Consider the following 13407-nt stretch of genomic DNA (forward strand, 5'->3'; position numbering starts at 1 on the left):
TCAGGGTTTTTCCTACATTAATGTTCAACAAATAAAGCTGTGCCTTTAAAAAAAAATGAATTAAAGAAACATAATTGAGGTTTTATCTAATAATTGTCAAACTTTGTCAGTGGACGTCCTCCATATTGAGACAGACTCCTAGTGAGACAGACATGTGGGACTGCCATCTAGTGGACAGACGAGAGACAGTCGTTCATTCAGAGTTAAAATAAAACCATTTTGACCTTAAATACATTCTTTTGGGTGACTGTGAAAAGAAGGTTCTACAAATCAGAAAATTTAAATCATTCATTTGAATTAGTTGGAAATCTTGAGAATAAAGAGTTGTTTCTTACCTCGACACACAAAAGCAAGATAGTGACAGTTCATATATTTTTTTGTTGTTTATTTCTTTCTTCAAGTTACAAGGGAAGCACATTTATTCATTTTTTTGCTTTTTAAAAATCAGGGATATTTCGACTTTTCCTGGAGATAGGGCTTAAAAGACAAAAATAAAAACATTCAAACACATTATAGGCATCAAATATATGTGTCTCATTAATAAAAAATGCATAATACACTGATGATCCAGGCTGGACAGTGGTTTGTTTTTCCTTGCAAATGACAATTGACTGTGGGATCATGTAGTCCTAAGGCCTACACCAACATATACATCTGTATCGATGCTAATTAGAGCCATTTTAAATGGGCTGTTAACTAATACAATTTAATGCCATGTCAACAAAACGTGACATGCTAGTTTTACCAACCTATGTTAATTCTCAAATTAAAGTAAACCCTCTTGCAAGAAACAATGGAAGAGATCCTGATATAATTTAAAAAAATATATAAAGGGCTTGTTAAGTAATTTTTGATTATAATCCATTTCTCTCCGAACAAGAAGAAATAGTCAATTGTAATGGTGATAAAGTACGATTCTAATTTTTGTTCCCTTCCAGAAATAACACATAATACAAATTGATCTGCAATGCAATGAATGCATGTTACAAACATGTATCAAGCTTCAAGCCTGCGTAAAAACACATAACAGTGTACCATCACAAAATTTAACAGTCGGGTGAACTGGGAAAACCAGGACTGAAGCTATTAAACTGTCCTCTGAAGAAGAAACCTATTCCTGAATTTAAGTGTGAACTAATACGAGACTCTGTAGAGTTTGACACATCGAGGAACATTATTAATTTCACTTAAACTGAAAACTGTTTATCCCGAATCCAATCTGGTTTTTTGGGGGATTTATGAAACTAAGCCTGTGGATCCGTCAGATTTTGGTCCCACCATTTTGGAAAACAAAAGGCCATCAACAGCATGAAAAGACGTAAATGAGAGTGTTGAATGGCTGAAACAAAGAGCACTTCTGTCTTGACAGCGTAAATTATCTTTGATGCATTTGCATAAGAGGGGGGTGCAGGTGGAGCAAGGGTGCAACATGTCTTTTGAAGAGTCATCCATCAGACAAAGATGTATTAATCCTCCTCATCTTTACAGGACAATTAGTCTTGAAACTACTGTGTTATATAAGTATCAAACAATACATTATGATAGGATTCACCACCCGCAAAAAAACCAAAACAACTAACTATTCCTACGCAAGTCAAACACCTATTATAGTTCAACACAAGCAATAGGCAAAGTTAATAAATTCAATTGTTCAACAAGAACCTGGATAATCTCTACCGAACCCGCCCGGCTCACAGAGGCCCCGCGCACAGGCGTCCTCCCCATTTTCTACAGCTCCACAAAGCGCTACACAACTTTACTTCTGTGTCATGCCATAATATACAAAGTTACTTAGAGAATGACAAACACTTTCCTAAAACGGAGAGGAGGCGGAGATGGGTGTTCAAGAAGAGAGGCATTGGGATTGTGAGCCTTCTCTTGTGATTTCTGCTCAGGGGTCGACACAACACAGGTTTTCAATACGCCATGATTCTCCCTGGATTACATTCATGCACACACACACACACACACCTAGAGTCACACACATGCTGCGGTGTCGTCATGGTTTGATGCACTGGTCGTTTGATGGTGTGTGTGATGTGTCAGCAGGTTTGCACTGAGGGCAGTCCTGTCAGAGAGGCCAACTGAAGCCACAGCAGTCTGTACACAATGAACACGTGAGCGCGCTGGGCCCTTCCGGTCTTCAGCTCCTCGGATGTGATTATTGTAATGGCAACTCCTTTGGGAGATGGGTGTTAAAAAAAAAAAAAAAAAAAAGGAAAAGATTTAAGGTGACACAAATGGGAATCCACGGTCTTTTAAAGTTGAGACTGCTCAGAAATCGAGGATTGTCCTCCTAGAGTCCTCTGTCGGCGACAGAGAGATGCCAGATGAAGCAGTAAAGTGTTTAATAAAGTAAAGAAAAAAAAAACTTGAGCATGTTATGTCGGTCCTCCTTCCTCCTGCATTGGTCTCACTGCTCATATTGGACATGCATTGTGAAAGCCTTGATTGAAGCCACCAAAGATCGTGGAAATGAATGATGCACTCCTTATTGATCTAAACAGGCTCTCGGGGTTAAAGAGGCTGGCAAAAGGGCAGGTGGTCATGAATTCCTAAGTAAGGGTTAATATTCTGCAATATCGTACTGCAAATCCTTGTGTAGCAATAAAAATCCTTGTGTTGCTGTAAAAAAATTGTCTTGTTTAAATATGAATATAGTACTGAGTTTCTGCTCTTAAGGAAATGACTGTCTGTTGTGAGATGAAGGGGACAGAATCGCCCACCCTTCACTACAACTCCATGTCCTGAGCCTCGTCCTCCGAAAAGTCTGACATGGAGCTCTCAGAAGAGGAGTCGCCCCCTCCCTCCTCCTGCTCCTTTAGAGCCTCCTCTGTGGCGTACTTCTGGATGTACTCTGAAAAAGACACATAAGGGAGTCATGGGAGAGAAAGTCGCTGGAGCTGTTGTCATGGGAATACTTCAGGAATGAATCTATTAAGCTCAACTTTTATGTCAACGAGGATCAGAAGTTCTAGAAATGCTAATGGTGAGTTCTACATTTCCATGACAACTGAGCCAACTTAACCGGCTGACAAAGGACCTGTGATATAAAGATGGTTTTCATCAAACTGTCTTTATGCACATTTGAAATTTGTGCACAAGAAGAAAACCTATGAAAATGCCTGAAAATCCCGGTTTCCACATCACTTTCCACCATGTGAGGTTTGACAGGCGCTCTTTTAATAAAATCATCTTGTTGTGCCCTCTCCTTCTACAATGGTTAAATGGCACATGCCTGGAGAAGTAGCACCAACAATTGTTTATCTCTATATCAAACTCCCTAAATTAGCACAGTAGTTGATGGACACGCACATTAATTCACATTTTCTTTAGCAGATTCTGGGCTGTGGTCCAAAACAAGTGGGCTCATAATAATGTTCTGTTCTATGAAATACAGATTGTATTTGACTTGCAAGTTGCAACCATGCCTGACATGGCTTATGATTATATTTGGACTTTAACAATGTGTGTCCATCCATTTCATATTCCCCAAATGCAGAAATACTGAGAAAAACAGTGATACACTCCACTAAACCTATGCATGTTTTTTTTGTATCTCAGCCTCTCATTCACCACTTCAGATATTCAATGTTAAACTCTTGTTTGCTACCTTTGATCTTGTGTTTATAATCCTCCGGTCGGTGCAGGTACATGGCAGCTGCGTCCCCGTTCAGAGGGTCGATGGGGTTGGGGTAGGCGAGCAGCTGAGGGAGGAACGACTCAAAGATGTTTGTGAGATCTGGCGGATATGGGGAGAAAGATTAGTCACTACAGAGAACAACAAAGCTACAGAGAAATATCAGCAAGATGGATGAGCTGTCATTACGCCGACACAATCTTGTGTGTAGTTACAACATGATCCACTAGAGGTCTCTCTTGTATTCAAACAGCAGTATGGCTGTATGGTTGAATAGTTTTCTGGTCAGGAGTAACCAGTCTTATCACTTGAAAGTGTGAGTAAAGGCAGAGAAGTAACTGCTCTAATGTCAACAACATCAACAGTGCGGTATATGTATACTTATACTAAATACTGTACTAAACAATAGAAACAGATTAAAATCTAACAATGTCCACACAGGAGGCATTTTGAGTGAAGGTCACCCACGTTTTGGCAGCGCTCAGAACGCAACACTCAATCACCATAGTTAAATAAACGTTATAGACTTGAAATGCAAAGAAAAACATGCTAATTAAGTTGATGTGTCTTTGGGGATTTCTGAAGATTTCACCACCATTTTTGTGTATCCAATAAACCTTTTGTCAGCTGCAGCTGAGCATGACATTGGTTTGTAAGCCTCCAACAACTTTCAAATACATCAACAACATGAGTGAATTTCTTTTGGGAGATAATCATCAATTAATATCATTGTTGAAAGAAAAATATTCAATATTATGATGTTAAGGTTTAAATAACACCAAAACAAAATGATATATGTTGCTACTTCAGTTGAAGGCTACTGACTACATTCTTTCATATGTTCAGCTGTTCAATCTGTTAGTCATCATAGCTAAAGATTAGAATTCATGCTAACCGCACATTACACTGGTGTCGCACCGCCCCTGCAAAATAGGCAAATACCTATCAGGATGTTTTCACTTACACAACAAATGTCCACTGGACTGAAACAAATAAACAAAGTTGTCCCTCTTCCGCTGAGATATCTCCTCTCACTGTCTCTTGACACTTCTTGTCTTCAAAACACAGATGGTAATATTATAATATAAATATAAAACTAATGCATCCTATGACCTAAGACCCAAATGTAAACCTGGCCAAATTGAATTTAAGATTGAAAGATCCTCAGTTCATGGTGAACTTGTTTGTTGTCCACTTGAAGTGAGAAAAAGCCCCTCCAGGTGAGTGTATTCACCACATTCTGTTCAGAGACCTCTCAGCCTCAGGACCTTTTTATCCATCAGTGCTCAGTGCATGACCTCAATACAAGCAGCAGTTATCACCTCAGCGTAAGCCGATTAAACCGAGATGCTCTCCCTGAAGCTGCACTGTCGACGTATAAGCTGCTCGTTTTGTGTGTTTTTTTATTGGCTATTACTGTCAGTTTGACCGAGAGACCAGTGACAACGACATATTCACATGAGAGCTGTGGCTGCGTGACCTACCGTAAAGAGCTGTCCATGTCTGGTTGATGACATCCAAACACACGGTTCCTGACCTGTAAAAGACAACTGTGAGTACAACATAATTGCCCAGCAGAGGTTGTTAAAGCAAAGCAGGCTGACCTGATGACCTGAACAAGAATAAAAACATTAGTTTGTCCTTCAGAGTGGTATCTAAAATACAGTGGGTCTACTTACGCTTCATCAATGTTGGGATGAAAGATTTTATTCATGAATCCTGTGAACAAAGAAAAAGCAGGTTTTAGTCGTTGTAGACTAATATCTAATGTGGAAATGTCAAGGCTTCACCACAACACTTGCAGAAGTATTTCATACCTATTGAAGGTGATTTGAAGGGATATTTATCTGGTAAGTCAACTCGGACCTTCCAGACACCTCCTTCGTACGATGCTGGACAAAAACATGGATCAATACACTCATGTTAAACACATTAACAAAGTAGCACAGGCTCGCACAAAACAGTTTTATCCAGGATGTTAAAATGAATGTTTTAATTCACAAAGAACGCAGACTCAATGCTGAATAAATGTACATTACACTGGTGAAATGTCTGTCCATGTGAAAACTTTAAACTTACTTCCAGGTGGTCCGTGGAACTTGACCACAAATTCATTGAGTCCACTGAGGATTGTGACCTCATGCTTGCTCTCAATGCTGAGATCTGGTTAAGGAAAAGGCTCACCCAAAACACGGCAGGAAAGGCAGAGAATTCAAACATATGTTATCAAAAACTTGCTGCTGCGTCTACATTTTAGGGTCAAACGGCCTCTTTCTCTCTCTCTGCACTTGTCTGGGCAGAAGTCAAACGTAAGATCAATAACATGAGCCAGGCAGTGAGATCAATAATGCAGTGTTCGACAAACTCAACCAACATACAACAGTTCTACTTAACAGCAAAACAACCTCACACTAAGCACAAGATAACAACTTATCAAACATGACGATAGCTGACAATATTACAGTGGAAAAGTAAAAAAACAACAACTAGACTACAGATCACACCTTCACTTTTTATACAGCAAGAGACAAAACTTTTACTGTCCAACTCAAACTATTATTCCCTACAAACGCACTCATAAAAGCTTCAGTTTATTAATCATCAATGAGGTGCCTTCGGCCACCTTTGCTATGAGGAAGACTGATGGGAATTTTCATCTGTTTTTCAGGTAACTACAGCTGGAGAAGATGGGAGGGCTCTGGGGAGGATGTGTCATAATCACAGTGTGTGGTGACAGAAAGCAATGTGAGAGCGACTCAGAAAGGTGCAACGTATTCAGTCTGTGTGAGTCTGACACATGAAAAAAAACACAAAAGCCCCACTAGTTAACTGTTCATCATCCTGTCATAAATAATTCTGTCTTCTCTATCCCAACAATCTAACCAAGGAAACTTATGTTTGTTAATTTAGCCAAACTGCTGGAGCTCAAATTGCCACACTAGACAGCTTATCAGGCTGCAAAATAACCATTAACCCAAAAGACGGTCTAAAAAGCTATTTCACTGTAGAAAAAGGTTTGAAAACCACTGAGCAAGAAGACAGAATAGCTATAATTGTGATCTCAGGCAATGGGTCCTAAAAATACTGATATAGATGCATCTATCTTTATGCCTTTCCCCAAGGATTTTCCATAGAAACCCAAGCGTATGCTCACTCAAGAGTAATGTAACTACAAAAGGGAGAATCTTTGCACAATGCACAGTGTTTTATCTGCACTCTCTTCTGATAGAAAGAGAAGAGGCGTTTCTGTTTTACCAAATCCATATGTGTTGTTCTCGATACATTGAGATTGACATCTCTAATCCTATCTGTGCAGATAAACTACACCTTTAAAAAGCCAAATGGCAATTAATGTGGTCCATACTTATGTACATGTGGTGGATGTACACTAATGTTTCTGTCTGTTTGTGTGGACAGTAAAATAATCTGAGAACAGGAATGGCAGCTGTGGAAGCAGGCCAGAATCAACTGTGCTCTGTCTCAATCTAACATATTTGAATTTAAAGCCACAACATGAAACTACGTATGGCATCTCATGCTTAACAGTGGTCCTATACTCAGTCCATAATCATGCCTGGTGAAAGAATGTACTATGTTATTATCACCATGCAGCACTCTATATTCTCCAAGGACTAGACATGTATTATATCTCCTACCACTCCTCTCAAGTGAGGGTGTGATCTAATGATCTAATAATATGTTAAAAGACTGGTTATCATATGTAAATGTTAAGAATAAAATCAAGTGCTAAATTATCAAACTGACTCAGGGGGGTCAACACTAATCAAATCTTATCAATCCCTCCCAATATATAGCATAAGGTCACATTTTTTAATTAATAAACTGCGTCTGTGTGATTGAGTCTAAATCTAAAAAAAGTTTTAATATTAAACTGAAACTTTCTAACATCTTAAAAGATACAACTATAAACGTAAACACTCTGCACATTAGACTAGTTTGTATTAGCTAATAGCATTGGATGTTAAAAGTTTTTAATTGAATCCTAAACATTCTCAATTATAAAGCTATACTCAGTATTTGTGCCTTCTGTAGCAAAAATAAATACATTTCAATAACCTAATTTATCGATTTAGTGTTTAAAATGTCAGGAAATGATGCAACATCTTCATCACAGTTTCCGAGAGACCAGGGTGACGTCTTCGTATTGTTTTAGCTGAGCCAGAGTCCAAGAGCTAAAGTTATTAACCTTAAAATATAAAAACTGAGAAAACTAGTGAATTTAGTTCAACCTAGTTCGGTTAACAACATGTTGTCGCCCCGTCCCTTCTATGGACTGGATGTTCCCAACCACCGACGCCTGCATGTGCCCTGCACGCTTGTTGTTCCTTGATCAGCTGTGTGTGAAGCCCCGCCCTCTACCATGTTCCGGATGGTAACAGACTGACCAATCAGAGAGCAGCATCTAGCTGCAGACAAAAACAAAACAATTCAGCTCACGCTGTCAGAAATCCTTTCATGCAAACTTCGGCTGATAACTGCGAATAATTAGAAATAATGCAAATTAAAAACACAACACCATGTGACATCACATGTTGAGAAACATGTGTAATTACAATGACAATATATATTCCATTCACTTCTGTTTTTTTTTTTTTCCTTTTTGGCATCGTTTAAATTTTATATAATCATAATTTGGCTTCATATTCTTTATTGTATAATTAGTGGTAAACATCCGAACCGCGACGTTTTCCCCATGTATACAAATAAGGTTTGTTTATCTTCAATTCGCGAGATTTGTTTTTGTATTAAACCAACATTTTTTTTAAAACGCCACACAGATTAGTCACCATGGTTACCGTGTTCTCTAACGTCAATTAGCGCTGATGTAGTAAACAGTGGCTGTTGACTTCGCCGTCCGTCAAAGATCGTCTCTGATTACGTTACGTCGACTCTGTTTGTTCTCTCCTGGCGGTAGCAGGCTAGCGTCCCACAGCTAGCTACATGTACGTGGACGTTACGAAACCATGAAATAAAACACACGTCTTTCCCCAATAAGCCTTTCCTAAACGTAAAGCCCGTCTCGCCAACCCCTTGCGTGGCGTTGTCAGTCCGCTCGGACCTTACGTTGCTCGCTAACAGGCTAACTTATCGCTCGCAAGCTAAAGGCTAACAACGTCCAATGCTAACGCAGAGTTTACAACCAACGTTGTATTGCGACAGATCGCGTTGGCTAAAGCTAGACTGGTACAAACACAGCCGCACTGCTACCCTGTTAGCATGCTACGGCCGGCTAACAGGCGGATGAGTTCACACAAATAGCGTTAGAGCAACTTAGCTTCTCCGCTAACTTAACAGGGAGCTAGCCGCAGGATGTACCGTCGGACACAGCGCTACGTGTTTAGCACAACACACTCCTACCGACACCCATGAATGTCACAGTGCACACATCCTGACACCAGCCAGCGGGGACAGACGCTGTCTTTAACCAGGGGTGATCCGAAACAACCCCCTTTGGTTTGGCTACGTTGGCTTGTTGTTTATCAGGAAAAGGATACAGTTTCACCACGTCGGTATCCATTCGCCTCTTGCCCGGACTTGGAGACGACATTTTCGTATTCCTCTCAGAAGTAGTCTAAAAATACTGCGACGATGAGGATCCCTCAACCTACACGCTCTCTGCACTGTATCAAACACCTTTCCTCAATGTCCATAAACACGATCCCACATGCAACATCGCCCACTTGTCGTCCTCTGTGTGGATGTGGAGTGTGTCCCTGACCAGCTCTACCTAGTTGTGTCCTGTCCTGGAGACTCTCTCTCTGCCAATGACATCAACCTACAGCGAGCAGACCGAGAGAGGAGGGGCTCAGCTGTAGAAATACACTCCACAGAGCACGACCTCACTGCCAGTGGGTTATTTGTGACCGCGAATAAAAGGGGTTTGATCATTCTCGTTAAGATTAAATAAAATAGTATTCATGACTTGTGTTTTAAGTGAGGCTGGTCAAATAGTGCTCAAAGATCATATGTAGAAGATAAATGCGTGCCTTTCTACTATTCCAACATCTATGCTGACATTAACTTATTGACAGGCCCAAATAAGCACTTTAGGCCAAAGTTGTGTTTCTTTGCAAGCACTGATCCAATAATGATAGAATAGTTATATAAATAGAATTTGAGTGTTTTAGCTTCTCATCCCACACTTCATTTAGGTAAATATACATTCATTGGTGAAGACAAAAAATGCCCAGTAGGCTACAGTCAGTACAAGGTACTACACATGATAATACAATTAGCCTACACATAGTTAACTAATTACATTACATTACAGTCATTTAGCAGACGCTTTTATCCAAAGCGGGAAGTAATGCAGTTCAATGCAACAGTAGCTTACTATAATACATCCGATGTCCATGAAGTTTATGGCGTTCAGTTTTTGTGGAAACTGTTTCAAAGAAATGTAGTTTTGACTTTATGGTTATTTTTTGGGCAATATAGTTTATGTTGCTGTTCTATATTGCATTGCAGTAAAATGCATTTCTAATATTTAGTCTCCCCTCGTTGGTATATGCAATTGAATGTGTGCCCCACATCTGGATTAAAAATAAATAACATAAAAAAAATCATAAAGTGCACCAAAGTGCAAAGCTGAAAACTAAAGAAACACCTGTTCCACTCAACCCCTTGAAATCCAACTCACCTAAGTGTTTATTCTCATTAACCATCATAAACCAAAGCTGCACATCTCATGAGAGAAAAATAGATAACAATTAATAAATTATGGTAATAAAATACAGTTTAATGAATCCAGATAAGATGAACTGAAGCCAAATCAAAAAATGCTCCCTAACTTGTAAGCTACAGGCAAATGTTGCTTGCTTAATATTTTATGTTAAGTTTTGTATTGTATACTGTTTATTCATATTGTTATGATATCTGCTCCACTTATGACACTTTAGTAACACCATCAGGAGTCTAAAGAAGAGGGTAGGGCAGACTGTAAACCCCAATCAGGCGAATTTATGATTTTGGGCAATAAAAATACTAGAATTTGTTTAACATCATTGGCTTGACTGGAAGTAAATCTAAATGAAGTACAGGGAACGGTAAGCTTGTTAATCCATTATCTTTATGATTAATTTACATAAGTATATTTTCATTGGACTACTGGCAAATAACATCATTTTAACGTAATGGTATACAGTCAGTGAGCTCAGGTCATTTAAAATACTTTCCCACATACTTCCGTTTGAAAGGAACTCTGCTATAGCATCTAAAATCATGCTTCCATGTCTGCAATAATGTATGCCTGTGAATGTAAAAATCCAGCACGTGAAAACACACTTAAGATGAGTGAAAAAGCATGTCACATAGGCCTTGAGTCTCACATGAGCTGAGATCGTGGTTGACATATGATAAACTCCTCAGGTCATGAGACCCCAACTTGTCATGAGACCCCAACTTGTCATAAGACGACAACAGCAAGTGCAGTACCAAAATCCTTTGTTTTCCTGATGTTGTTACATGTGTTTTCTGCAGCTATGTGGAGCCAAGAAAAAAATTAATTAATCTGTCACAAACAAATGTCTGGGCGATCTTAAAAACAAATGTAAAAACAGCACACCACAAGGCTTGATTTAATAAAGCTGTAAATTACCTGTCTAACTTGATAATGAGGAGCACACCAGCTGCTTTTCTTCTGAGTCAGAAGAGCTGCCACTACTCTTTGTCAAATGTTCTTCATGCTGTAGGTATTTACATATGAGTCCGTAAAACTCTTTGTTTGTGTGTCAACCTTGTTAAGCTTGTTAGCGTGTTGGCACCACATTGCTTGCCCGACACCATATTGCATTGACATGACAAAAGTCTCAGTTAATGACAATATGACGCCTTCTTAAGTTCAAGTCAGATCCATAATTTCATGCCAGAGGTTGTTTATTGTCCTTCCATGTTTCCAGGTTAATACAAAACAACACTTTGTTAAGCCTATTTTATATGGCACATTTGAATAACGTCATTCAGAAGGATTTGGTTATCTATTTGAATCTCTTTATGCATGAACAAACATGAGTCATGATTGTTCTGCAGTGCATCAGTCAGACTCATCCCTTTGGATATGATGCTTTCAGGTGATAACCTCCATGAATCTGTGAGTAGATCACTGGAATAAACCAAAGTTGTCAAATCATCTCCTGTTTAATCTCATCAACACAGCTGCCGCCATTGTTCAGGAACTTCTTCCTGTCAGTGACATTTCATAGACTTCATTTCCTACTTGCTGTCAGTCTATTGAGGAATTATTTGGAGAAGCAATGTTACATCAACAACTGAGGCTGAGATTCTTCCTGCTGACCTCAAAGGCCCCTGGACAAAACAAGTTGGTCTAAACAATAAAGTTGTTTTATATACTACAAGTGTTACTGGAGTTTTGACCTCTGGTTAACATTTTGACCCCTAGAAGGAAGCTTGTGAAAGAGCATGTGATCGACTTGGATCTCTTGCTGATTGATTGGTGCATTGTGGGCAGTTATCTCAGCAGAAACAAAAAGTTATTTTATCGTAACAACTATAGGGTCTCGACCGGCAGCAAGGGTGTCAAATGTTAAACATTAACATTATTGCGAACACAGGGACACAACACTGAAAAGACAAATAAAAGAGTGTGTTTGATCCAATCTTTTAATGATCACTATCTAAACTGTGACAGTCACTGATACAACTTCCAATAACAACTCTTGATTATACATTGTTTATTCTCACATAGTCTATGTGGGAAAGACCAAAACAGTATCTTGTGGGATTGATCTTTTTTGCTTCTTCAGCCTATCCCAATGAGCTTCAAATCCAGATTACCACATGTCAGCAAAGCAGACCAAGAAGATCTAGGGTAAAGGTTAGCTCTGTGTTCAGTTGATCAAAAGGAGTCACTCCAACCACTTGTTCTCTCAAAGTAACTGAACAGTCATTCATCATCTTAACTGTACTTTGATGAGAAGTTTTTATGAGTTTTGGCAGAATATTAGTCACCATACTTCTTCAAACATTTTGTTGGAGAATTCATTTCTTGACTTAATGCTATAGTCCTCAAGTAGACACATAACAGTTAGAAACGGTCCTGTGACATTAATCTGAATGGTGCAATAGTAATTTAGAGACAACAAAATCAAGGCTTTACGTGCTCACAGCACGTTGTTTTGATCCCTATATTTCACTTTAGGGTTGTTTAATTGAAGGTGGTCCCCCACACCTTGTAAATCCCAGACGTTTAATCAGATGCAGTTATCTGACATAAAATATACATAATATTAATACATGATAATCATTTAATTGTCTTGGTCAATTTGATTTATTAGATCCAGCTTCTCACTAGTGAGAATTTGTTGTTTTTCTTTGTCTTTTGAGATTGTAAATGTAATATCCTTTGATTTTAGACTGTTAGTTGGATAAAACCAGCAATTCAAAGACATCACCTTGGACTTTAGATATGGTGATGGGCATTTTAACTATTTCCTATTAAAGCCAGTTTGTCTGGAAAAGACTATTTTAATCTACAGTGAATTTCTAGTTCTAATTATCCAGTACTTCTGTCTGTTACTTTTGGTACTAAAGGTAAGTGAAGGCTTTGTATACTCATTGACCACATGAATGCAAAGCTTTTTAAGCACGGTTATAGTTTTTCTGTTCTTTATATATTGTTTGGAGCCGCTGCAGGTTTTCCAAACATATAAACATCACCGTGTGTTTCTTGAACACGACTCGAGGGCTCTCCGCTGCTCTGATTGGTCAGTTCAGGCCAGCTGGCTGTG

General features: G+C 38.9%; 1 protein-coding gene across 1 annotated transcript; it reads right to left on the reverse strand.

The window, feature by feature from the left end:
- Positions 1-370: 370 nt before the first annotated feature.
- Positions 371-9417, reverse strand: LOC129108698 (ubiquitin-conjugating enzyme E2 H-like). Its single transcript, XM_054620596.1, has 7 exons — positions 9157-9417; positions 5720-5796; positions 5458-5532; positions 5320-5359; positions 5125-5177; positions 3614-3742; positions 371-2857 (listed from the first exon to the last, which is right to left on the reverse strand). The coding sequence occupies exons 1-7, from the start codon at positions 9207-9209 to the stop codon at positions 2733-2735; spliced, it is 552 nt and encodes a 183-aa protein (XP_054476571.1). The 5' UTR covers positions 9210-9417; the 3' UTR covers positions 371-2732.
- Between the last annotated feature and the right edge of the window lie 3990 nt (positions 9418-13407).

Source organism: Anoplopoma fimbria, chromosome 19 (assembly GCF_027596085.1).
Source record: "Anoplopoma fimbria isolate UVic2021 breed Golden Eagle Sablefish chromosome 19, Afim_UVic_2022, whole genome shotgun sequence".
Lineage (NCBI taxonomy): Eukaryota > Metazoa > Chordata > Actinopteri > Perciformes > Anoplopomatidae > Anoplopoma > Anoplopoma fimbria.

Coding starts and splice junctions, on each gene's coding strand:
- LOC129108698 (XM_054620596.1), bottom strand. CDS start 9,209: ATGTCGTCTCCAAGTCCGGGCAAGAGGCGAATGGATACCGACGTGGTG. Junction 5,533..5,719: donor GTTCCACGGACCACCTGGAA/GTAAGTTTAAAG, acceptor GTTTTTGTCCAG/CATCGTACGAAGGAGGTGTC. Junction 3,743..5,124: donor GACATGGACAGCTCTTTACG/GTAGGTCACGCA, acceptor CATATCCGCCAG/ATCTCACAAACATCTTTGAG.